This window comes from Aulonocara stuartgranti, assembly GCF_965226115.1.
Source record: "Aulonocara stuartgranti genome assembly, chromosome: 5".
Lineage (NCBI taxonomy): Eukaryota > Metazoa > Chordata > Actinopteri > Cichliformes > Cichlidae > Aulonocara > Aulonocara stuartgranti.
In genome coordinates, this window is record NC_138943.1 from 18,717,092 (window position 1) to 18,743,308 (window position 26,217).

Sequence of the window (26,217 nt, forward strand, 5' to 3'; positions counted from 1 at the left end):
GGCTTTAAAACGGAATTTGTTTTGATAGTGATAACTAAGTAGGAATGTCTAATAGTTTGGTGGATTAATATTGTCTACAGGTTATTTGCACAGCTGAAGAAAACACATTTTACTTACATTAAAAAGATATTTATTTAAAAAAAAGCAACCAAACAAACAAAAGTTTCATTTAACTGGATACATTTGCTCTGAGAATTTTGATATCATCAGCTGGACGATCTTGGCTGTTCGTCTCCACCATCCCAATCCGGTTCAGCACTCCCATTCCCTGACACACTCTTCCAAAAATACTGTGCTTTCCATCTAACCACTGAGTGGGTGCGAGGGTGAGGAAGAACTGACTGCCATTGGTGTCCGGCCCCGCGTTGGCCATCGCTAGAATACCAGCACCTAACAGGCACAGAGACATAATGAGAAATTATAAATGTCCTCACTATCAGTTATCACACAGGTATTTATCGGGATCACTGGACTCAGTTTATTCAGCTGTGAACTAAAGAAATGTTTCAAAAACACCAGAAACCTTTACAAGTTATTGGTATACATGAACTCTACTGAAGATTTGAATCTAAAAATAACGCGTCCATATGTGAACATGTGCATACAAATACCAGATTAAGACATCAGTACTGACACACACAAATGATTTGAGGGATTTGCTCCAGAGCCTGTCTTTATAAGCCTATAAAAGCTTCTTCTACGTGCATTACCTGTGAATTTTAGTTCTGGGCGTAGTTCATCCTCAAACTGTTTGCCAAAAATGGAGGCACCACCTCGACCTGTTTGGAAAACAAACATTACAAGTGGCGCATTGGATGAGTTTTCTGAAGACCATGAACATGTGAAATTAATCAGACAGTAGTGACAGGGCCACTTTATTAGGTATACATATAACTACTCATTAATCTAAAAACCTAATCACATAGCAGTAACTGTAGACGTGTTCAAGACGACAATAAAGTTTAAACTGAGCATCAGAATGCAGAAGAAAGGTGATTTAAGTGACTTTGAACTTAGCAGGAGTACTTCAAAATTGCTGATCACGCAACCATCTCCAGGGTTTACAGTCTGTAAAAGAGAAAATTCTCTGGGCAAAAATGCCTCGTTGATGCCAGAGGTCAGATAAGAACGGACAGACCTCTTTAAGTGATATGAAGCCAACAGTAATTCAAATAACAACAACCAAGGTATGCAGAACACAGCGTATTGAAGTGTGAAGCAGACGGGATACAGCAGATCACACTGCGTGCCACTCCTGTTAGTTAAAAACATGAAACTGAGGCTACAATTCACACAGCTGGTGTTAATGGTGTGGGAGATATTTTGTTGGCACACGTTGGGCCCCTTAGTACCAGGTGAACATCTTTCAACAGTCAAAGCCTGCCTGACTATTATTGCTGACCATGCCCATCGCTTTATAGCCACAGTGTTACCCATATTCTGATGGCTGCTTCCAGTAGGATAATGCACCTTGTCACAAAACTCAGATAGCCTGAAATTGGCTTGATTTACATTACAACGAGATCACTGTGCTCAAATACAGCACCTTGTTATACAATATTTGAAATTAACAAAACAAACCCCCCCACACACACACACACACACACACTATAGTTTCAGAAATACTTGTGGGTTTTTCTTGTTTGTTTGTTTTTTTGTACTACTTCAACACTAAAGTGGCCCTCACATGAGATGACCGTGCCTGCAGTGGCCCACAGCTCATTCAAGTTTGAGACCCCTGAAATACAGCATCATTGATGAAAGTTGAGCTTCAATAGTAGATGTCCAGCGGACAAAGCTGAATGTTTCCAACATCTTGTTCAACGTGTGCCATGAAGAATTAAGGCAGTTCTTTAGGCAAAAGGGGCTCCAACCAAGTATTAGCAAGGTGTGCCTAATAAAGTGGCTGATTAGTATGTATAAAAGAGGATTCAATATTAAGAAAATTACATATTTTTCTTGGAAAAATACAGACATGCTTTTGATGGCAAAGAAAAAGAACAACTGTAAAATATACAGTATTATAAGCATCTGTAAATATTATTTGCATATGCAAACACACCGTTTAATGAAGTTCTGTATTAACAAACAAAGCATCTGGTTAAAAGTCATGTGAATCACCTGAACACTGGATCTATATTAAGAGTTCTGACTGATTATAAAACTACGAGCATTAATATGCTGCTTCAACAGCCCTCATGATTCCATATAAGAATTTTGGAACCTGGCTGGTTTACAGCCAAATGAGCGGGAATGTAATATTGGGCAGCATCAACACCAAAACTTCATTTATGGAGTTTGCTTTGTGCACAGTCATAAAACAGTCATGTCAGTGTATTAGGGGAGGGGGAAAAAACACAACACATTGTAAATTGGAACAATACGAAAGACATCTACATTTACTTAGCTTCATGTTAAAGTGACTGACATGTTTAGTAATCTAGACACCCTTAAGTAGCATTTAGCCTACTCAAATCATGAACCTGTTACCCTAACATGTGGACAGTGGTATTCAAACACTTATCTGTGACGAACCCACCTGTTCCTGTGGGATCTCCTCCCTGCACCATGAAGTCTTTGATGATCCGGTGAAACTTGGTGTTGTTGTAGTAGCCTCTTCTGGACAGCTCTGCGAAGTTCTTGCAGGTCTTTGGTGCATGGTTCCAGTACAGCTCCACCACAACAGTCCCCATCCTGCAACGCACGGCCAGTTAGCATGTCTTTAGCGGCTCTGAATAACAAAGGCTGTCTCTTAAACTAGGTTTTAGCGGAAACGTGCTATGCTTCATGCGGTTTGTTAAAAAGATTGTGAAAAAATAAAATATGCAAAATTTATTAACGCAACAGACACCAACACTTCAGGTTCCTCAAAGCTAGCTGAGTTAGCATCCAGTGTTTCATTGGGGACTTACGTCGTCTCCAAAGCCACTGTGGGAGGCTGCCATGTGTCCGGAGGAATCCCCGACATTATCACCTCAAACCGTAAGCTACAACAGTTGTGAAAAAATGTTTCGTTAAACTTAAGTTCTAATAAGTAGCCAGGAATTTCTTAGCCCAGTGAATTCATTCAACACATTTCAAAAGGAGTTTCTTCTTCTGTGGTTTGCCGAGCATTTCCTTTGAATGTTAGAGAAAGGCTGCCATCTGCTGGACGAACTAAATGATACCACCCCTTTTTTTATTGTGTTGCTTACGTTTAGCATTCTTTACCAGCATCAGCTTCTCAGAAGTTCAGATTAACAGACGACTTTTTAACAGTGTTGTTACTAAGAATAAACTGAAAAACTACATTACAAACCACATTTCACTGTCATTTACGCTTTACTTTGTAAGAAAGAAAAAGGACCCTGTCTTAAAGTTTGGTTATCTGGAAATACATTTTGTCTTGATAATGTAGTTAAAGAGATTTCTAAATATGTATGATATAGTAAATACATTTAGCAAAAGAAATTCATATCATTATCATCCCCTGTAGTAGTAATAATAGCAGCAGTAGTTTATGTCATTACTAATAAAGTGCTTCCAAGGTGCAGTAACACATGTATCTTATGCAACTGAAGGATCCCTGGTAAGATTGTAAGAAGAGACGCAGAGCCAGCCTCAAGGGGTGCTGATCCAACCGAGCCTGAAAAGGGAAAAGAACAAAGACATCATTTAAAAACTGGGGGAGAGGGTATGTGTGGTGTGTGTGTGTGTGTGTGTGTGTGTGTGTGTGTGTGTGTGTGTGTGTGTGTGTGTGTATTGCTACGTAGTATCTTAACTGGACAGAGACCTCTGATGTTGCGCCTGGAATCTGCTGGACCCACTCTCCTAGTTTGCAGCTTACAGCTCCTAATGCTAAATAAGCAGCTGGAAAATGTAGTGGCAACATGAGAAGTGAGCTGCAGGTGCTAGACAGACGTCACGTCTGTCTAGCACAGCATGCCTACAGCAAGTCTACACTGTTCAGCTACAGCATAAGCTGCTTACATATGAATCCCAGATTTTTGTTTAATGACTTCGGTTGAAGCTGAAAAGATTTTATTTGTCGTATATGTCATATTAATTTAACTTAAATGTCTTGATAGATAAAAATTACCAAATTACATCATTGTCCAAAAATTATACTGACATTACTCTGCATTTGTAGTTATCACTTGTTTCACTTTAATAAAATGTTGTCTTTTAAACTCAGATTTGATCCCATCATCTCTCCCGTTTAAGCTTTTTAAGCTTTATGGAGGTGAGAGGACAGACACATGGACAGACGTGTGGACAGTCTGTCCTGCCTCTTTTCTGAAGAAATCTCTGCCTCTGAATCAACATCTTATGTCCTTCGGTGCATTTTTATTTCTGGAAGTATTCTTAAAAGCATTGTAATACATGTTCTGGTTCATGATGTCAAAGCAGGATTTGAATTGAAGGTCTTCCTTAACCAGCTTTGAGTTTACTCTCCCATTCATCCCAGGCTTGTTGATGATGGTCACTGGGTGATTCTAGCACCCCTTGTTGACCCTGTCTAAAACTGCTCCTCAACAGGAGAAAATACAAAATAATCATAAAAGTTAGGCTGCCTGCTCCACCAGGAAGGTCACGAACACAAACAAAGGGAGAAATGTTATTACTTGCACAGAGAAATGTCAACATAGCACCATAATTCATGAATTGTGGTTGGGTTTCAAACAAGCTTCATTGGCCTTCTTCCCACCGTTCATTTGATACTGGACTGCCCAGTTCTTCCACCCAAGCCTCTCTGTGATGACTGGTATTTACTGGCACCATAAAAGCAGTGCTAAAGAGCAAGAGTTCAAATACTTCGAATGTGGCTGTGAGAGAAGTTGTCATGGTATCTGCTTGCCCATCTTTTCCATCTGTTTCCCCCCTTCCATGGCTCTCTCTCTCTCTGCCTCCTCTATCTCTCATTAATTTCCTGTGTTCCCTAGAGGTGTCACTACCTGCAGGTTTCCCCTGGTTCCCTGGCTGGCACATCTGATTGTAACTCACTGTTCACTCACTTGGACTATTTAAGGATGAACTCTTTTACTCGCTCTCCATCAGATCTTTTGTCAATTGGAGTATTGTTCAGGCTCTCTAGTGTAGCTAGCTTTGCTTTCCATGTGACTTACCCTTTATCTCGATGTGCTTCTTGTGAATCAGAGAACATGTCCAGTCTGGTTTACATATCTAACCGCTCTACAACAGTGTCATTCAAAGATATTCCCTTTACCTGTGAAACATCCACAGCACATTCTCTGTGTCTCCTGCTTTAGAGGTCGCCAGAGCTATAAAACCTCTCCAGAAGTAAATGGTGACAGGTAGGATATACTGACTTGAGGGAAGTAAAGAAAATGGGGCAAAGGAAAGTGGTATCTAATGTGGGACTGATGGAAAGAGGTAAACTTATTATCAATGTACCGATATCCAATACAGGAAAACATTTATCTCCAGTTCAGAAACAATTATTGCTGGTATGAATATGTCAAGTATATTATAGGGTGTTATCCTGGCACTTCAGTACACCCTTCACATAGCTTTTTTTCAGTAGTAAAAGGCCTTTACTGACCAAGTCAAGGCCTGTGCACACTGTCAAACATCACCTTGGAGTGAGTGAAACCCTTATAAAGGAGTAAGCTCCACTGCTTTACTTCCTCCAGTCAACTGGCCCACTTTACTTAAAAATACTCTCAGTGCATCTTGTGTTTGCTTCTCATGTCTGGCCATTGTTCCCTGTGTGTCTTCTCCTTCCCATCTTTAAAGTCTCTCCAAAGAAACAGTTCTCACAACTGGACGTCTTTGGACCCACAACATCCTTCAGTGTTAATGCTATTGGCTCCTTCAAGTTATGCCAGTTTTCGTCAGTGGTCACAAATATCTATTAGCTCTCAAACTTATTACCTCCACTGAAGTAGTCATGTGATTGGTTCACTTTGTCTGCTTGCTTGTTTCTTGGTTTGTTAGTTACAAAGGATTGCTGAAAAAAGTTATGGACCAATTTGTATTAAAAATTTTACCTGAGTTTCAATTAATCAGAAAGATTAACTTTTGGAATCGACCCAGATATGTGAACATATCATATTTGTGAACATATCATATTTGTGAACAGATATGTTCACAAATATGTACAGAAAAGATTTTTTTTAAAGGTTTGGCAGCAAGAACTCCAATCAAGCTTTTACATGACTGCGAAGGAATATTGACCCACTCTTCTCCTTTTGAGCATGAACAGTCCCGTTTAAGGTCCAGACGATGCATCTCACCCTGATTTAAGTAAAGAATTTGACTAAGACACTCCAAAATATTCATTTTTTTAAGGCATTCACATGTGGGCTTGCATAGCCAAACTGCACTTGAGCTTCAGGGGATGAATTGATAGACATTCTCTTTCAAGATTTTCTGGTAGAAAGCAAAATTCAACAAGTCCAGTCGTGAAATTTCCTCATTACTAAATATTCTACAATCAGCTGTTAGTGGTATTATAACAAAGTGGGACAAGAGGGAATGTCTCTGCACTCTAGAGCAGTGGAGATGTGGTCTCTGGAGTGACGAATCACACGTCTCCATCTGGCAGTTGACCACCCCAGAGCCTGGACTTCAACAATATTGAAGCAGCGTGGGATCATGTTGACAGATAACAGAACAAAAGGCAGCCAACATTCAAAGAAGAGCTTTGAATGTCTTTCAAGAAGCCTGGAGAACTATTCCTAAAGACTACTTAAAGAAATTATAAGAAGGTCTGCCTAAGAGAATTCAGACCGTGTTGAAGAATAAAGCTGAAAATATTGATTTTCAAGCTCAAACCCTGTTTTTGCCTCACATGTTCGCATGTTTTAATTAACTGCTACACCTATTACCAATGCCCTAGCAAAACATAAAGAGATGACGAGCAGCTCAAGACTTTTGCACCACACTGTACTTGTTTTTCATATGATACATACTATGTTTTTGATTTCTATTTGATATTGTTAATATTAAGAGTTCTAATTGTTCTTTTTGTTAACTAAGCATTAACTACGCATCAAATCTGTCATGGTCCTGGGTCGGTGACCCAGCGCTTTTAGTTTGTTATCATTTTCATGATGATGATTGTTTTAGTTCTGTGTTATATTCGGTCTGCCTCTGAGTCTGCGTCTGGATCTGTCTGTCTATGGTGTCACCCCATCTGTTTGTGAAGCTGTCTGTTTAGATCTGTGTCTTGTTTGGTTCCCCGTGTCTGAGTTTCCTGTTTTATTGTGAAGGTCTGTCTGATGTGAGTGTGTTCAGTTTACATTTCCCCTGTCCCGTCAGTTCTGATTTCTCCCAGCTGTGTTGCCCTCCTGTCCCTCATCCCCTGATTACTGGTGTGTATTTAAGCCCTGTGTGTTCTCCTGCCTGTTGTCGGCTTGTCTGCACTCATCCGTGTATTTCTGCGTATCGCTGCATTCCATGGTGTCCTGTCTCTGCGTCCCTCTGCCCCGCACCCCCTTTGTACGGTCTCAGGTTTGCTATTTAGTTTCTCCCAGTTTAGGTTTCCATTTGTAAAGTACTCATACCTCGTTGCCTGTTTTTGTCACCACCACCTTTGTAAATAAAACATCACTCAGTTTGCTGCATCTTGGGTCCTCCTTTTCCTCCACACCACACGGCTCCCTCCGCCAGCCGTGACAGTACGAGCCGACCAACATGGACCCAGCAGCATCCGCACCTTCCCAGGAGTTTCGGGAGGAATTAATTGACACTGTTTCAAGGTTGGTCAACTTGTGGCTCGAGCACGAGGGGGAAGGGTTTCACCGCGCGGTAGAAGCCAGGATACAGCAGCTAATCTCTGCCCACTCCTGGCTGCTGGACTCGCTTCACCCGCTAGCACAAGACTTCCTCCTTCATGAGCTGCACCTTCGCCCTCCAGCCGCTACCGCTTCCCAACCCAGCCCGGCGGTGAAGGTTTTGCCCGGCCCGCCGGAGGTTTTGCCCGGCCCGCCGGAGGTTTTGCCCGGGAGGAAGCGACGATCGCGCCGTCGGCGCGTCACCCCACAGCCGGAGATTAGGACTTCGGAACTGCCGGCTGTGGTGAGTGAGAAGGACCCTTTTTCTGTTTTGGACTGTGTGACTGTTTGTTCCGGGGCTGTGTTTTTTGAGTCAGCTGCCCCGCCGGTAGCTCAGTTAGCTGCCCAGCAGCCACTAGCTCAGTTAGCCGCTCAGTCGCCACCTCCATCACATTCAGCCTCACTACCCATAGCCCAGTTACAGTCACAGTCAGATTCATTAGACACTATGTTACAGTCCATAGCCCAGTCAATAGCTCAGTTGGTAGAGTCCATCCAACCCAAAAAGCACTGTTTTTCACCTGTTCATGTCCAGCAGAGAGACACGCCACATAACGCAGTAATCAGTCCCCAACAGCTGGCCAGTACAGAGACTGTGACGCACTCCAGGGCCTCCCCAGGGGCTGGGTTCCAGCCCCCAGGGGCTGGGTTCCAGCCCCCAGCCGACTCTGGACCCCTGGAGGTCAAGAAGCCAGCTGAGGACTGCATCCGGCTGTCGCTGCCTGAGCTGAGTCACTGCTCTGTGCAGCCGCAGTCCGCTTTGTGTTCGCCAGAGGCCCGTGCGCCTGCTGGTTCTGTTGCGTTCCTGCCAGAGGCCCGTGCGCCTGCTGGTTCTGTTGCGTTCCTGCCAGAGGCCCGTGCGCCTGCTGGTTCTGTTGCGTTCCTGCCAGAGGCCCGTGCGCCTGCTGGTTTTGTCCCGTGTGTTCCAGGGGCCCCTGTGCCCACTGGTCCTGAGACTGTTCTCGCTGGAGGGCCCGAGGAGCCCGTCCAGCCTCCCGCCTCGTCAGCTGGAGGGCCCGAGGAGCCCGTCCAGCCTCCTTCCGCTTCCTCGTCAGCTGGGGGCCCGAGGAGCCCGTCCAGCCTCAAGTGCCGTCTGCTGGAGGGCCCGAGGAGCCCACCCAGCACATCCTCACACCTGCTGACGGTCCTGGAGGACCCAGCCAGCACATCCTCACACCTGCTGACGGTCCTGGAGGACCCAGCCAGCACATCTCCACATCACCTCCTGCAGCATCGCTGCCGTCAGGTTTTGCAGCCGTCCCGCTGCCGTCATCCACGCCTGGTCCGGCCTCCGTGTCTTCATCCTCGCCTGGTCCGGCCTCCGCTTCAACCTCAGTCTCGCCTGGTCCGGCCTCCGCTTCAACCTCAGTCTCGCCTGGTCCGGCCTCCGCTTCAACCTCAGTCTCGCCTGGTCCGGCCTCCGCTTCAACCTCAGTCTCGCCTGGTCCGGCCTCCGCTTCAACCTCAGTCTCGCCTGGTCCAGCATCAGCATCGCCTGGTCCAGCATCAGCATCCTCATCAGCATCGCCTGGTCCAGCTACTGCTTCACCTACGCCGTCGCCTGGACCAGCCTCCGCATCGGCTTCAGCCTCGCCTGGACCAGCCTCCGCATCGGCTTCAGCCTCGTCTGGTCCAACCTCCGCTTCGCCTGGGGCTGCAGGGGCCACGCAGCCTTCGGGTCCCCTACTACCACCTTCACATCGTCGGTCGTCTGCCAGGCCGCTTGTTGGGCATCATCACCACCGTGGCCGCCCTCCGGACTTCTGTTGCCACCCCCGCCTGCTGCGTGGACGACCTCCTACACGCCGCCGTTGCCGTCCGCACGGTCGGCCCCCTGAACTGTTTCCCCGTCGCCGCCGTTGCTGTCCGCACGGTCGGCCGCCTGAACGGTTTCCCCGTCGCCGCCACTGCCTTCCGCATGGTCGGCCCCCGGAGATGAACTATTCTAGGCTCCTGAGTTGTCAGCCTCCGGGCCGGCCTCCTGAACTATATTTTGGGACCCTGTTCGGGGACTCCAGTGTGTGTTGTTTGGTCAATTCTTTTGGGTCACTGGAGTTTTTTTTGTTTGGTGTTGGTCCCTCCGTCCTGGTCCCCCGCCGCCCGCCCTGGGTTGGTCGTCTGTTTTTGTTTTGGGCTGTCTGGGGCCAGCCCTTGCGGGGGGGGTACTGTCATGGTCCTGGGTCGGTGACCCAGCGCTTTTAGTTTGTTATCATTTTCATGATTGTTTTAGTTCTGTGTTATATTCGGTCTGCCTCTGAGTCTGCATCTGGATCTGTCTGTCTATGGTGTCACCCCATCTGTTTGTGAAGCTGTCTGTTTAGATCTGTGTCTTGTTTGGTTCCCCGTGTCTGAGTTTCCTGTTTTATTGTGAAGGTCTGTCTGATGTGAGTGTGTTCAGTTTACATTTCCCCTGTCCCGTCAGTTCTGATTTCTCCCAGCTGTGTTGCCCTCCTGTCCCTCATCCCCTGATTACTGGTGTGTGTTCTCCTGCCTGTTGTCGGCTCGTCTGCACTCATCCGTGTATTTCTGCGTATCTCTGCATTCCATGGTGTCCTGTCTCTGCGTCCCTCTGCCCCGCACCCCCTTTGTACGGTCTCAGGTTTGCTATTTAGTTTCTCCCAGTTTAGGTTTCCATTTGTAAAGTACTCATACCTCGTTGCCTGTTTTTGTCACCACCACCTTTGTAAATAAAACATCACTCGTATCATCAGTTTGCTGCATCTTGGGTCCTCCTTTTCCTCCACACCACACGGCTCCCTCCGCCAGCCGTGACAAAATCGATACAACAGTCACCTTGAGGTGACTGTTGTTTTCATTTAGCGCTATATAAATACAATTGAACTGAATTTAAATTATGCATGCAGGATTTTTATTTGTAAAGGAATATTTTAACTTTGTGGTATCAAAACTTTTATTTTCTGAATACTTGTTTCACTGCTTAATCAAAGAGAATTTGCCAAAAGGAGCAAAGCACTTGTGGGAAAGCTGAAGAGCCAACACTGGCAGCGAAGGAAGAAAGTATCAGTCTCCACTCAGAGAGAGGTATCAAAGATCCTGAGGTGCCCCCTGCTGTGACTTTGAAATAGTGAGATGCTCATAAATAGTCCTTGATGAGAAGAAATGATGGAAATGAATACGAGTAATTTAGTTACTAGATACTTGGAGGCAACATAATACTAGGACAAGTTAGGAGGGAAGTAGAAGAAAACATAGATATAAAGTGATACATGAAATAGAAAACATTAACAGCTGAAAAATCAAAGTCATATATTTCATTTCCTAAACATAGACAATTTAGTTTATCCAAAAAGTTAAAAGTAAATAAGTTTATTTTTGTTGTGTTTGCTCAGCATGTGTCACAGTAAGAAGAACAGGAACCTTTTAACATTAACCTCATCAAAATCAACTCCTGCAGATATGGTGACAAATGGTTGAGTTTAACTTTATTATCACAATAGAATACATATCCATCAATTAATCTGAAATTGAGAAAACCAGTCCTGTTAAAGATACCACATCACTAAAGTTTATTGCACCAGGTCTGCTACCTGTTGCAGAAACTGCAAAAGGACATCATCAAAATAGAGCCAAATTCAAAAAGTGCTGTGCATCCTGAGCACAAACACACTGTGAGGAATAACAGCTACACCATTAAAGTTCACCAACCTACCTGAGTGAGTGAGCTTATACAGACACTCACATGTAGAAAGAAAATTTATCCCCAAGTGAAATATTACTTCTACAAATCCTTACTAAAGATTGATTTCTCTACATAGAACAAGAACTTATGTTCCTCACAACTTTCTACACGCCTGTGTACCATTTGGATTCAACTGTGCACTGGAAACTTTTCTAGCACATAATTATGGGCACATTCTGATGTGAGAGTGATGTTTAGAGTGTTTATAAATAATGTGAGCTCAAGGTTCACTTTATCAAGAATGAGCAGAAATGTTTCAGGCAGCCAGGAGAACCCTGAGAACAACTCTGAATGACTGTGTAAAGATGCTCTGCTACCTAGTTTTGAAGTTAATTTTCTTACTGGACATATTTCTGTTTCTATGTCAGCTCATCTATCCAGATGAGGCTAAAGCAACTCTCTCCAGATTCAGATAAGAAAGACTACACTAAGACTATAGAAATGTCATCTTAAAGGGCATTGTGGGTCATTTAGTGGGCAAAACCTGAGGCCTGCTTTAAAAATATATATTTTACATGACATGCTTACTGACCAGTGTGAAGCTGAATCCCACTAAGGTTGCTTCTACCCACTTGCAAGGAAGCTTTTGTCACATATGGTCACGTGAAAATAAAGTTTTCACCAGACTTTATGTAGCCCTGTGAAAAAGTGAGTGTGTCTTTACTGCTTGCACAGGAAATAAGATGCTAATTAATTACAAACTGCACATCTGGAAAGGCACAGAGCTGAAAGGTCTATACATTATTTAGAGCAACTTATGCTCCCCTCAACGATCTTTTTTGAAGTAGGCCTTGCATATTTCTTTAAGACAATGCTAAACCGCATGCTGCAGTGTGTACACTACAGTATAGCTTCACAGTAGAAGAGTCCCAAATTTCCCTCTAAAAATAAAATATCTATAAGTCTTCATTATTAAGAAGACAACATGGTGCTTAGGCATTTAGCTGATGGAACGAAATGTACACAGCACAGCACACAGAAAACGGCATCTAATGAGGCTTTAGAAATTCTTGGCCTCCTGGCAAAGACTCTCTTGGGGGCTTCAGTATTAAGTATTGGAAATTCCCTGCATGATACTTGTTTTATTACACAAAACTGTAATAATGTATAACAATATACATGAATGCAAGAAGACTGAGAGGAGGCTAATCTCTGTTTTTAACTTGGTTAAACTATCACTATTACTGTAGTTGTTAGTCATTTATAGGTGGTTTGAGACAGTGAACCCTGCTTTCTAAGCCTTCAATACCATGCTCAAAAGGAGATTAGTCACACGTGCTTCTCTCTCCTGTTTGTCGGCTATATGCTGGGAAATTACTTTGGGGTATAAATCTAGAGGTCCCCCTTGTGGCCGTGCAGGTCATCAATTAGATAAGCATTAGGTAACCCAATACAAATCTACATAAGACAGTCCCCAGCCAGTCAATCCAGACACTCAAGAGTCTTTGCCAGTACTACCATTAGACCACTTGCTCAGCAGTATGGCAGACTCTCTGTGCAGGCTGTTTCATCTCCCCACAAAGAGCACTTCAAAAACTGTTGAAGAGCGTGGCAAGTGGGGCAGCAAAAAGGAGTTCATCCTGTCTGTGGCCGGTGCTATTATTGGACTAGGCAATGTGTGGAGATTTCCATATCTTTGCTACAAGAATGGTGGAGGTAAGTATTTCTATTCATTATTCTTAATTAATAAAAGTGTAGTATTATGGTTGATCATAGTGGGGGTTTTTTCTTAAGGAATTAAGAAGATATGTTTTTATTATTCACCAAAGCACAATTATGGGCTTTAATTAGATATTTATTTTCACTGCCAAATACGTTCATTCAAAGTTTTGTTAAAAGCTGCAAATGATTAAAACTGTCCAATGTGAAGTGTATCTGCTATCCATCTGTGTCTCTGTCTGCCTGTTGATTAAGGATTTGACAGGTTACAAAAGGCTATAAAAATAACAGTCTGTGTCCATGCCAAAAATCACAATCAGATTCTTTGCTGAAGCCCTTTAAGTTCAGCATTGCTCCACTTGAATGAAAAATATCTAGCTGTGATGGTGCTAAACTGGAAACAAACTGGACATCGTAAACATTTCACGTGGCAGATTTTGATGATAACGTTCCAAAAATGAACGAATGAAATCAAACGAACAAAAGACAGATGAAATATTATTGACTTACCTCTTAGGGATGGAAATGTTCATTTGAAAGTTGGTGATTTGCCCCTTCTTTGACCTTAAATGAGGACAGATATGTCAGAGGCATTTCAAACAAATAAACTTCAGGCCTAACGACTATTTTCAGCCATAGCAAAATGATGATATTATTTAAATGTTCTAGCTTTTATCCTTGAGAAATTGACAATCTGCTCATAGACATTATCAGCCGTTGTTCCAATTTGATTAAGTGTCCCCATAACAAGTGATAAATTCAGGGTTCTTATTTCCCATCCTTTTTTTTTTCTTACTGAGAAAAGCCCTATGTCACAGAAGAATCACACATAGTCGTTCAAGGTAACACTTATTTGACAATGGAAGAAAGTGAACTGCACCAGAAAGAATCATCCTGCATCCTGCTTGGCAACAGCAATAAAAAATACTTGTGGCTTTATTAGCTTACCTCATAAAAAATAGCTGAACAATTGAATTATGTAAATATGAGTATATCTAAGCTATCAGCTAACAGAGATATCTCAAAGGTGTCTGTCTTTTTCTAAATCATCCTATTTTAGACCACACACTATTACATACTATAACAGCATCATCCTGAAACCTGACCTGGTTTCTACTGTTGTACTTATAAACATCTCCCTGCAGTTATAAAAAATCTGAATCTCAGAAATAATAATGTAAAGACTGATGCTGCAGCAGATTCTGTAACCGTGTATAATTTTTTACATTCTGCTGGCTTCAGTCGTTTGTCAGTGTTCCTAATCCACATGAATAGTTCCTTTATCTTGATGTGTCATGGACAGGACACTGTAAGTGGCTGGGTATAGCTTTTGATAGTTAAGTTAAGCACCCCTACTGATTTAGTCATATTGTTTACTGTAACATTGTTCAATGTAAGAAGATTGGAAATTTAAATACTTTGCATAAAATCAACACAAAATGACGTCAGATTGTGCAGAAAAAAACTTATAATTTATAGTCATCTCATTAAAAGTGCATTGCAAAAAGATATCTCAAGATAGGTCCTCTAGGTGTTTTAATGAACTAGATGCAAATTTCTTTTTTTTAAAAAGATTGTTTTTGGGGCCTTTTGGACTTTACTAAATAAAACAATTAAGATAGATAACAAAATGAGGAGAGAGAAAGGGAAGACATGAAGCAAAGGGCAGCAGGTCCGGCTTAAAGCTGGGCCGCTGCACCACCGTATTTTACACCTTAGGCTTTGAACCTTTCCTAAAGTACATAGACTATAAAATATATTTATATTCAGACAAATTGCCTTCAACTGTGTCCTCTGTGTGAAAATTCAGTCAGAGATAGTTACAGTAATATTCACTTGTGTGTAACTGTGTGGTGTGGAATTGCCACAGGTTTTGGGGATGATCACACAGGAATTAACGATATTAAAGAAGTGGTTTGATATAAATAAATTATCATTGAATCTAGATAAAACCAAATTTATGTTGTTTGGAAACCAAAAGAAAAACATCGAAGTAGAAATATGTGTTGACAATGTATATTTAGAAAGAGTAAATGAAATAAAATTTCTTGGGGTGATCATTGACCACAAGCTCTGTTGGAAGCCACACATTACTTATGTTCGGGGGAAATTGGCACGGGGCATTGCCGTCCTGGGGAAAGCAAAGCATATGTTGGATCAGAAAGCACTGCACATTTTATACTGTGCTTTACTACTGCCATATATGAGCTACTGTGTAGAGGTCTGGGGAAACACATACAAAAGTAACACACAAACAATAACTATAATACAGAAAAGGGCCATTAGATTAATAAATAATGTAGGGTACAGGGACCATACAAATGCACTCTTTGTCAAAATGCAAGCTATTAAATTCCAAGACTTGGTGAAGCTTAAAACAGCGCTAATAATGTATAAAGTAAGAAATAAATTGCTTCCCAAAGAAATCTGTAAATTGTTCATAGAAAGAGAAGGTGGGTATAACTTAAGAGGGAAATGGAATTTAAAAATACAAAGTGCTAGAACAACTTTAAGAACTATGTCAATCTCAATTGCAGGAGTTAAATTATGGAACAGTCTAACAGAAGAAATAAAAGACAGTAAAAACATAAAACAGTTTAAAGTAAAATATAAAAACCTAATTTTAAATAAGTATAAGAATGAAGAAAACGGGGTTAACCCAGGACGGTAATGTTGCTGGTAATGGTGTTGCGGTTCTTTTTTTGTTTTTTTGTTTTGGTTTGTTTGTTTTTCCATAACTTGTGTATCTGCAAATATACACATTCTGTATTTTTCATATGAAAGAAACTATACTGTGGTGGGGCTTGCTAATTTCTTTTGTTGATTTATGTATGTTTTGTTTTGCTTTACTTCATATGTTTCATATGTTTCATATGTTGTTTGTTTAATTTAAGACAAAAAAAATTTAAATGAATGAGAGGTAAAACTTGAGGGGGTAGGGACAAATAAGTAAATACTTCAGCCTACTCCTTTTCAAACAAATAATCCATCCATCCATCCGTCTTCATCCGCTTTATCCGAGGCCGGGTCGCGGGGGCAGCAGCCTAAGCAAAGAGGCCCAGACCTCCCTCTCCCCAGCCACCTCCTCCAGCTTATCCGGGGGAATACCAAGGCGTTCCCAGGCCAGCCGAGAGATATAATCTCTCAAGCATGTCCTGGGTCTGCCCCGGGGCCTCCTCCCGGTGGGACATACCTGGAACACCTCACCCAGGAGGCGCCCAGGGGGCATCCTTGTCAGATGCTCGAACCACCTCAGCTGGCTCCTTTCGATGTGGAGCAGCAGCTGCTCTACTCTGAGCCCCTCCCGGATGGCTGAACTTCTCACCCTATCTCTAAGGGAGAGGCCAGCCACCCTTCGGAGGAAGCTCATTTCTGCCGCTTGTATCCGCGATCTCGTTCTTTCGGTCACTACCCACAGCTCGTGGCCATAGGTGAGGGTAGGGACGTAGATCTACCGGTAAATTGAGAGCTTCGCTTTTACACTCAGCTCCCTCTTCACCACGACGGACCGGTGCAGGGTCCGCATTACTGCAGCTGCAGCCCCAATCCGTCTGTCGATCTCCGGCTCCCTTCTCCCATCACTCGCGAACAAGACCCCGAGATACTTGAACTCCTCCACTTGGGGCAGGAACTCATCCCCGACCCGGAGTGGGCACTCCACCCTTTTCCGGCTGAGAACCATGGCCTCAGATTTGGAGGTGCTGATCCTCATTCCCGCTGCTTCACACTCGGCTGCGAACCGTTCCAGTGCGAGCTGGAGGCCCTCACCCGATGAAGCCAACAGAACCACATCATCTGCAAAAATCAGAGATGAGATTCTGAGGCCACCAAAGCGAAAGCCCTCCGCCACTTGGCTGCGCCTAGAAATCCTGTCCATAAAAATTATGAACAGCACCGGAGACAAAGGGCAGCCCTGGCAGAGCCCATCACCCACAGGGAACGAGTCCGACTTATTGCCGGCAATGCGAACCAAGCTCTTGCAACTGTTGTATAGGGATCGAATGGCCCGTAGCAATGGGCCAGACACCCCATACTCCCGCAACACCTCCCACAGGACACCCCGAGGGACACGGTCGAATGCCTTCTCCAAGTCCACAAAACACATGTAGACTGGTTGGGCAAACTCCCATGCACCCTCAAGTATCCTTGAGAGGATAAAGAGCTGGTCCAGTCAAACAAATAATGGAATGATATTTTGTAATGATTGTGAAGGCACATGTTTGAAATGTTTGAAATAAAAATGAACTGAACTGAACTGAACTGAACTAACTGTGTGTAACTGTGTGTCACTGCGGATACAAGTGAGACATCCATTCTAGCCAATCAGAAAAGTCTACTTCCATTAACAAAAAACAAACCATTTGTGGTGTACCCCAAGGTTCCCTCATGGGCCCAGTTCTTTTCAGTTCACTCATAATACCTTTATAGTCTACTAACTACAGATATGACATGTTTCTGTAGCTGCATTTTTCTCTCATGCATTCAGAAACTTGGGTGACCACAATGCCCGCCCACCCGCCTACTAGCCCACCCCCACCGACCAGCCTACACGGCAGGGTGATGAAAAACCCCCATCAGCCTTTTACAGCTGAGTACTAAAAACCCTTTTAGGAGACTTTTGTTCCACTTAGCACGCACCGCATGCTTAACAAAGAAGATAATGTTTGGCACTTAAATTCAATGACAGACATGGTACAGGATGTCTAGTTCACAAAACGTTATAATCAGTGGTTACTTGATGATGAAGGGGTCATAAATAATCTGAAACACTTTCCCTCCTGTTCTAAAATCACCCACAACAACTTTTCCTCACTGAGAATGGCTGAGTGACTAAGGTGTGGCATGGAAAATAACAGATATGACATGTTTCTGTAGCTGCATTTTTCTCTCATGATTCAAAAGTATATCCTAGCATTGCCCAAGTAAGTACTTATTGTCTTGAAAGATGAACATGAATATTTTTGCAATATAGTATACCAGTCATGTGCTAATGTAGTTTGTTGTCACCTGCAGGCGCATTCTTCATCCCTTACATCCTATTCCTTCTCACTTGTGGCATACCTCTATTTGTGCTGGAGACGGCACTGGGCCAGTACACTAGTCAGGGAGGAATCATGTGCTGGAGGAAGGTCTGCCCCTTGTTTGAAGGTGAGCTAACCACTGGAATTGTGGTGAAGCAGATCAATGAAGAAGAAGTAAGAGAATGCAATGCTAACAGTTGTTGTTTCCAGGCATGGGATATGCAAGCCAAATGATCATTTTCTACGGAGGCATCAGCTATATTGTGATTTTAGCCTGGGCTTTTCTCTACTTATTTTCTTCCTTCTCTGGAGAGTTGCCATGGGCCACCTGTAATAACACATGGAATACAAGTAAATACATATGTTGCTATTATACTTTTATCTGCCTTTGCATACACCAAAAAATCAGTGGCCTTAAAAATAGTATGGATAATGTTAATGTCACTTCATTGTGTTTCTAAATGTGACATCTCGCTTAAGCAATTTAACTGACATAAATAAAATTCAAGCCTTTGAAGATTTGTCATCTTTAACTGTGTTTTAATCTATTTCAGATCGTTGTGTGGTAATAAACAACTACAATGCCACCCTCAACTGGACTTTACCTGTAAATTCATCATCTTCTGTTGTAGAATTTTGGCAGTGAGTTATCATGAGTTTTTTTAATAAAACTTCATTTGAAAGCTCAGCTATAGGTATACTATACTAAAGATAAAAGCTCTGCATGTCGATGCCACAGCCACATCAGATCTTTGTTTTTCCACACTGCTTTCGTGTGTTTCTTTGCATGTGCTATGATAAATTTGCCAGTTTTATCATGTAGTTTGTAAGGGTGCAACGATACTCGTATCGATATTGAACCGTTCAATACATTGCTTTCGGTTCGGTATGCATATGTATCGAACAATACAACATTTTTAATTTATTTTATCAACTTTTCTTCTGACGATGCTGTCTGTGTTGAGCGCTCAGTGGATCTGCGTTCGACTACTCCGCCTAGGCTGCACTGTCCAGCGCAGATCCACTGAGCGCAGCACAAGCTAGCAAGACAGAAGCTAAGCTCCTTGCAACATGGCAAATTGAACCTCCCCCACCCTCATTCAGATCTGGCTTTTGGAACTGTTTTGTTCTTCATGTGAAGTATGACCCTGAAGGTAAGCGCGTCATGGACAAAAGTAAAACAGTATGTTTGATGTGCCACGCAGTGCTCAATTACATTGGTGGGAACTAGTGTGTTAGCGCAGTTAGCTCGTTAACGTGTTGACACCGTCCAGCCCCACGCACGGGGCGATCCGTGGTAGCTCGTTAACGGAGATTTGCTGTGTTGTGGCGTTAACGTCATTTCAGATTAACGCTGACAGCACTAGTGGGAACACAACGAATATGACTGCACATTTACGCCGACATCATTCTAGTGCAAAGACAAGTGGAAGCAGACAAAACAACAAGCATGCATGCTACAAACTTTACCAGAGTCATTTAGACAGCCGTTAGCACATGATTCTCCTTATGGGGACCTGATATGTTTAATATGCTGCTGAGAATATAGCCCAGAAGAAGCGTGTAGTATAGCTTTTATTTTGGAAAGAGCCATTTCTCTGTAATAAACTCTCTTTTCCAAAGATGAGTGATTTCTCTATCAGATAGATTATTTTTTTTATTACTTTGTTGTTTCAGCAACATTAAATTTAAAAACTGTACTTTTGAGTTAAAATATATATTTATAATTTTAATAAATGACAAATTAAAAAAGAATGAACATTTTTTTTGTATCGAAAAAATATAGAACCGTGACACCAAAGTATCGAACTGAACCGAACCGAGAATTTTGTGTATTGTTGCACCCCTAGTAGTTTGGTGAGTCCCCTTAGCGCCACACAGATGTCTGATTGCTCCTAACTGAAAACACCTTCAAACACAACGTGAAAACAAAGAAATTACCTAATCTGCACTATTATGAAGTTTTATTCAGATCTTCTGCCTTATCTGAGAGACTCATATTTCCTGAGCAAGACAGTTCACGTGTAACAGCATATGCTGTAGCATCTGTCAGCATAGCTCCCCCTCAGCACTGAGATGGGATCAATCAACCAGAATAATTGAAAACACCTGTGTACTAAAGGTGTGAAGTGATTTTAATTGCACATTCAAGCATATATCATTCTGAATAGTTTAATGAGCTTCAACTTCATCAGGTCTTTCATGTTGGCCCCAGTGACTTGTCAATCAAATATGTAACTAATAATATTTTTTCTGATATAAATGTTCCTGGGTATTGGATTTTCAACATGCAAACTCACGCAATGCTCACATGTTGCCCATTTTTGTAGCCCTCTCCAAACTCACACATATGTGTAGGTAATGACAGTAATGGTAAAAAAAAATTAAAATCTTAACTAGTAACTACAGTCCAAAGATGAAGTTTTACACAACAACACATACTGCTTTAAAAGGCCATTCATCTAACTAACACTGCGTCATCTTTCAGGCGTCGGGTGTTGAACATATCCACTGGCATAGAGGCCTTGGGAAACATTCAGTGGGAACTTTCTCTGTGCCTTCTTCTAGCCTGGGTCATCTGCTACTTTTGTGTCTGGAAGGGAGTTAAATCCACAGGAAAGGTAACACTAAAATGACAAATGTGTGTCCGAGATTTGTAGTAGATACACCACTATTATCAATTTGAAGCTCCTACTTAGCTTTATTATTGAGTTATTGCATTCAGAAACTTGGGTGACCACAATGCCCGCCCACCCGCCTACTAGCCCACCCCCACCGACCAGCCTACACGGCAGGGTGATGAAAAACCCCCATCAGCCTTTTACAGCTGAGTACTAAAAACCCTTTTAGGAGACTTTTGTTCCACTTAGCACGCACCGCATGCTTAACAAAGAAGATAATGTTTGGCACTTAAATTCAATGACAGACATGGTACAGGATGTCTAGTTCACAAAACGTTATAATCAGTGGTTACTTGATGATGAAGGGGTCATAAATAATCTGAAACACTTTCCCTCCTGTTCTAAAATCACCCACAACAACTTTTCCTCACTGAGAATGGCTGAGTGACTAAGGTGTGGCATGGAAAATAACAGACCAGAACTCCCAGACAGCCACAGTTTTTTTTTTTTGGGGCTGCTGCCAAGCCAATAGTTCAGTGTTACGTGTGCTTAGCTTTCAAAGCAGACCAACACATAACAGTGTTGTCATGCAGTTGTGGTTGTGTCAGACCTGCAGCCACATGCAATCAGATTGTTGGACTCAGTATTAAAGAAATTACTGGTGATTAGTTAAAATAGGAAGCAGCCGCACTGAAGCCACCCAAGGCACAATTCTAGTTTGGTTAAATTTAGATGTTAAGATATCAACAAATTTCCCACGTATGGGACTAATAAAGGATTATCTCTTATCTGAGATACTTAAAAAAAAAAGTTTGGTTAAACTACTTTGTAAAGAAAAAAGCAGGCCCCTTTTTCACATAAACTACAAAAACAAAAAATAACTCCCGTATACATGGGAAAAAAAACACGTTGTGATGTAACATATTCAGTCTACATAACCCAAAGGTTTGTTTTGTCTAGACCGATAAAAAAAAGTAACTGAACAATTTGAATCTTTCAAATATAAACTTAAAGCAGCCACGAGCAAGCTAATGTCAAATACGGTTGCGAGTTTAATTTCATATAGAAAGCAACAGTTTGACGAAACGTTATGAAACACGCGAAGACTCTCGTGTGCCTCGTTCAGTGGATAGGCATGACTCATGTGAGGCTTGTGATTTGTGAGAAAGTGAATTGGAAGTGCTGACTGGGAAATCTCTCTGTGGGAGAGACGTGTGCAATAGATCCCAGCTGTCTCTGCCATATAATTACCTACTGTAGCGTGTAGTAACTTATTTTCTTCCTAAATCACTGGAGTTAATTGAATTAATCCACTGGTGCCTTTTTTCCTGAAGTGATACAGTTAGAAAATTCAAGATTGTAAAAACAATAAATAAAGATAGTCTTATTAAGTAACATTGATGGATTGGTGAAAATTTTTTAAAAAGGTTTGCACAGCCAAAATCACAGCATTGTCACAACATATCCCCTTGCAAATGTTACCATGCCCTCTATTGTTAGTTATGGTGTACTTTTTGTATTGCCCGTTTTATTTTTTTACAGGCTACATATTTCACAGCCACATTCCCCCTCATCACATTAGCTGTGCTGTTTGTCAGAGGAATAACCCTTCCCGGAGCTTTCCATGGGATCAAATACTACTTGTATCCGAATCCGGCACGGCTTGCTGACCCACAGGTATTATTTAGTCTATTTTCTTTTGATTTTTGTGCCACGATAACAGCATTTAGTAGCAGCATTTTTGGAAAAATAATCTTCTGTTGGTTTACAGGTCTGGATGGATGCTGGAACACAAATATTTTATTCTTATGCCATATGTTTGGGATGCCTGACTACACTTGGAAGCTACAACAAGTACAACAATAACTGTTATAGGTGACTACCTGATGAAGATCTAATTTGATGGTTTAAATCACAATTTGTAATTATGTCCTACTATAGCTGCTAATTCCTAATGCTAAAGAATTATCAGTTAATAAGACTTGTGTAAAAGATTCAAAATCTTAATTAAATTTTTTCATTACAAGTGTCGAACCCTTACTATGAGTCAATGTAACTTTAACCTGCACCCAAACAAAAGAATTTAATAGCACTGACCAACACTGTTGTGATAATGCAGGAACAACACAAAATGTGAGATACAGCATGAAGAAGAATTAAATTCACATCAGCACAACTTCCATAAATATGACACACACCCCAAACACACACACACAAAAACCCCAAACATAAGTGTGCATCAGGATAGGCAAAGAACAGAAGACACACACACAGAGAGAGACATTTTTGGAGGTTTTAGTAATTTCTTGTTATCACAGTGTCAGTCCTTGTTGTACGTTACCGATTCACAAATAAAGACAGGAAGCTTTGTTTCTGATTTGCAGAGACTCCTTCTATCTTTGCTTGTTGAACAGTGGGACCAGCTTCGTATCAGGCTTTGCGATCTTCTCAGTTTTGGGCTACATGTCACAAAAACAGGGTGTGGACATTGCTACAGTTGCTGAATCAGGTGAGGCTGCACACCTGCTTGGTTAGATTTCAGACTGGCATGTGTTTTTTTTTTCTCTAAAGTTACGGATTGTTAATTGAAAAATAATCTTTTTCCTCATGACAATTATTAAGCCTGGAACCTTCTAAATGTTAAAATGCATTAAACATTTCTCCGTAAACCGAAGACACTGTGGCACTCTGACATGATTTACTTGTTCTTGGTTTCACTCTGTAGGTCCAGGACTTGTCTTCATAGTTTACCCACAAGCTGTGACCCTGCTGCCATGGCCTCAGGTCTGGTCTGTGTGCTTTTTCACCATGATCATCTTACTGGGAATAGATGGCCAGGTCAGCTTCAGTCTTTCCTATGTCTTGTAAAAAATCTCTTGCTTAACTTATCTTGACACTAACCTGTCTTTGTGTTACTCTCCAGTTTGCAGGTCTCGAGAGCATCATGACCTCGTTAACAGATGTGTACCCAGCCCAGATACGAAAAGGATACCGCAGAGAGCTTTATCTGATGCTGATCTGTGCGCTCTGCTATATGTTTGGTCTGTTATTAGTGTCAGAGGTGAGCTGTCAGAAGCACATTTATTGTTGGTCAAATGTAATCAGTTTACTGTGTAAAATTTTTTTCCAGCATGGTCAAATGACACAAAATACACAGTAGGTACACTCCTAAAATGTGTTTTTGTTTCCATTAAATCAACAGGATTTTGAGTTGTTTGCAGTAATACTTTTTTTTAAATAAATCAAATCCACTGTATTCGCTGCTTTCATTTTAGGCTGGCGCATACATTCTGCAGATCTTTGATCACTATGTATGCAGTGGGCCCACTCTTGTTCTGATGGCAATTTTCCAGTCAGTGATTATTGGATGGATCTATGGTATGTTATAAATGTCAGTGGTACAATTGTTTATATATATATATATATATATATATGGAAACCAAAGAGAAACGGAGGTTCACACCCTTCAATGTGCAGACATGGAAAGACATGTAAGTGGAGGAGGCAGCAACAGCAAGCTCCTTGTGCAGGAAAGAGTACGCATTGTTGCGCTTATAGTTGCTGCAAATTGGAAATTAGCAGCAACTGTGAACATGCTAACCCAGGTAAAAATAGCCCTAGCTTCTTTTTTGTTTACAATAATTAAATAAATACTTCTGTCCTAGGTGCTCAACGCTTCTGTGACAACATTGAGGACATGATTGGTTACAAACCTCTGTCACTAATCAAGTACTGCTGGCTGTATGCCACTCCTCTTATGTGCAGTGTAAGCATCTGAAGCAGTCTGACTAAATAGTTTATCGATATTGTATAATTTCCATCTTTCACTGATTATTATTGACGATGATTTCCTTTAAAGGGAACCCTTGTGTTTTTGCTGATAAGTTACACACCACTGAAATTCAACAACACCTACGTGTATCCTTGGTGGGCTTACTGGATTGGCTGGTTCCTCGCCATGTCGTCTCTTTCTATGATCCCAGTCACTATGATCTACAAACTGGCCAAAGGTAGAGGGAGTCTCTGGCAGGTCAGTGATGTTACTAGTGGCAGCTTTGTATTTGAATAACTAACTGTGATGTTCATCGGCGTAACTTTGTTCTGAACATTGGAGGGGTCAAGATCTCTCTCTAAATAAATAAATAAATAAATCTGGGTAAATTCCCAGATGATTAAACATGCAACTATTTTGCTGGTAATACCTGAAATGAGTAAAGAAAATCAACAGCCTATCTATGAAAGGTCATTCATAATTGTATTGGAGAGGTTATATTGGTCGGGTCTGATTATTGGAGGGTAATAACCCCCTTAACCCCCCTGGAAATTATGCCCCTGGTGATATTCATTGACAATCTTAATGCCTTTTTCCAGCGTCTTAAGACCAGCTCCCGCCCAGCAGATGATCTTCCAGTGATGGCAGAGGTGACAGCAAAAGAAAGGGCGAGCTTCACTGCATGTCCACGATAATGGAGCAAATGACCATATTTTTAAAAAATCCAAACTTTAAGAGCAACTTTAATTTTTTTATTTCAAAAATATGTAGAGTAGCTTGTTTACTGCATGGTTTTATATGGTGGGTCATTTTTAGAACAGCAAATTGTTTTAACACAAAAAGACCAGCTTGACAGATCAAAGATCTAAAATAAGCTTGTTTTTTTTTTTTATTAAATTGTGTTGAAATTCACTGCCATCATTGCTATATTCAACTCTAAGCTAAAAGGACAAAGTGGTACAGAACGACAAAGTTCCTCTGGCATTAACATCAGCACAAAAGCTGTGTCCTAGGAGCTACATGGCATGGCTTTTCTGTAAGTGTAATATGTAGGTGGTGCAGTACTTTTATCCATAAAGATTATCATCATATTATCAGCATTCCAAATTCTCATTTGTGTTTTTCACTGGGAGGAAAAAATAGCATTTTTTTTACTACATATAAATTTAAATGAATATACAGTACCTCTTTTACAGTTGTCATAGGTGTAATGATGCTTCCTGCTTGAATTTATACAATAATTCTACAATATCTTATAAGCTAGTTTTACTTTGTTATTTTTTAGGGGTAAGTATTTTCTTGGATTAAAGTAGTATTAAGAGCTTTTTTATTTTACTTCTATATTTACGCATGGATTTACATTTCTATTAAGAACTCTAGAACAGCTATAAACATAATGGGTTTGGGTCACTGACTATGTGCACCATGACAGCATGACAGGTAAATTTCTGTGGCTAACATTTATTCAGGGTCTAATTCATGTATTTTTATTAAATATAATACACCAAATATGTATATCCTCCACAAAGGTATTAGGACTTGCTTGAATCTGTAACACAATTTTTTTTAATGCTTTAATTCAGAGTTTTCCTTTTTTCTAAAGTATTTTTGTACTGATTAAGGGTTTTTATTCAACATGTGACTTTAAATTTGTATAATAAAATAA

The 26,217-nt window shown here is 41.5% G+C and overlaps 3 protein-coding genes and 1 long non-coding RNA gene across 4 annotated transcripts; 1 reads left to right on the forward strand and 3 right to left on the reverse strand.

The window, feature by feature from the left end:
* Positions 1 to 119: 119 nt before the first annotated feature.
* ppil1 (peptidylprolyl isomerase (cyclophilin)-like 1) lies at positions 120 to 3,134 on the reverse strand. Its single transcript, XM_082534261.1, has 4 exons — positions 2,913 to 3,134; positions 2,540 to 2,694; positions 711 to 779; positions 120 to 390 (listed from the first exon to the last, which is right to left on the reverse strand). Exons 1-4 carry the CDS (start codon positions 2,966 to 2,968, stop codon positions 170 to 172), a joined length of 501 nt encoding a protein of 166 aa, XP_082390387.1. The 5' UTR covers positions 2,969 to 3,134; the 3' UTR covers positions 120 to 169.
* Positions 3,135 to 3,609: 475 nt separating this feature from the next.
* On the reverse strand, positions 3,610 to 18,369 carry LOC309707131. Its single transcript, XR_014276924.1, has 3 exons — positions 18,199 to 18,369; positions 13,648 to 13,701; positions 3,610 to 3,625 (listed from the first exon to the last, which is right to left on the reverse strand). It is a non-coding gene; the product is annotated as an uncharacterized lncRNA (long non-coding RNA).
* LOC309707125 (sodium- and chloride-dependent GABA transporter 2-like) lies at positions 12,555 to 26,217 on the forward strand. The gene is made up of 14 exons (XM_082534257.1): positions 12,555 to 13,134; positions 18,151 to 18,285; positions 18,369 to 18,509; positions 18,713 to 18,800; positions 20,647 to 20,779; positions 22,322 to 22,456; positions 22,551 to 22,654; positions 23,164 to 23,288; positions 23,505 to 23,617; positions 23,703 to 23,840; positions 24,055 to 24,157; positions 24,445 to 24,545; positions 24,639 to 24,809; positions 25,151 to 26,217. The coding sequence occupies exons 1-14, from the start codon at positions 12,960 to 12,962 to the stop codon at positions 25,244 to 25,246; spliced, it is 1,758 nt and encodes a 585-aa protein (XP_082390383.1). The 5' UTR covers positions 12,555 to 12,959; the 3' UTR covers positions 25,247 to 26,217.
* LOC309707129 (uncharacterized protein) lies at positions 16,001 to 18,180 on the reverse strand. Its single transcript, XM_082534262.1, has 2 exons — positions 18,145 to 18,180; positions 16,001 to 16,932 (listed from the first exon to the last, which is right to left on the reverse strand). Exons 1-2 carry the CDS (start codon positions 18,161 to 18,163, stop codon positions 16,589 to 16,591), a joined length of 363 nt encoding a protein of 120 aa, XP_082390388.1. The 5' UTR covers positions 18,164 to 18,180; the 3' UTR covers positions 16,001 to 16,588.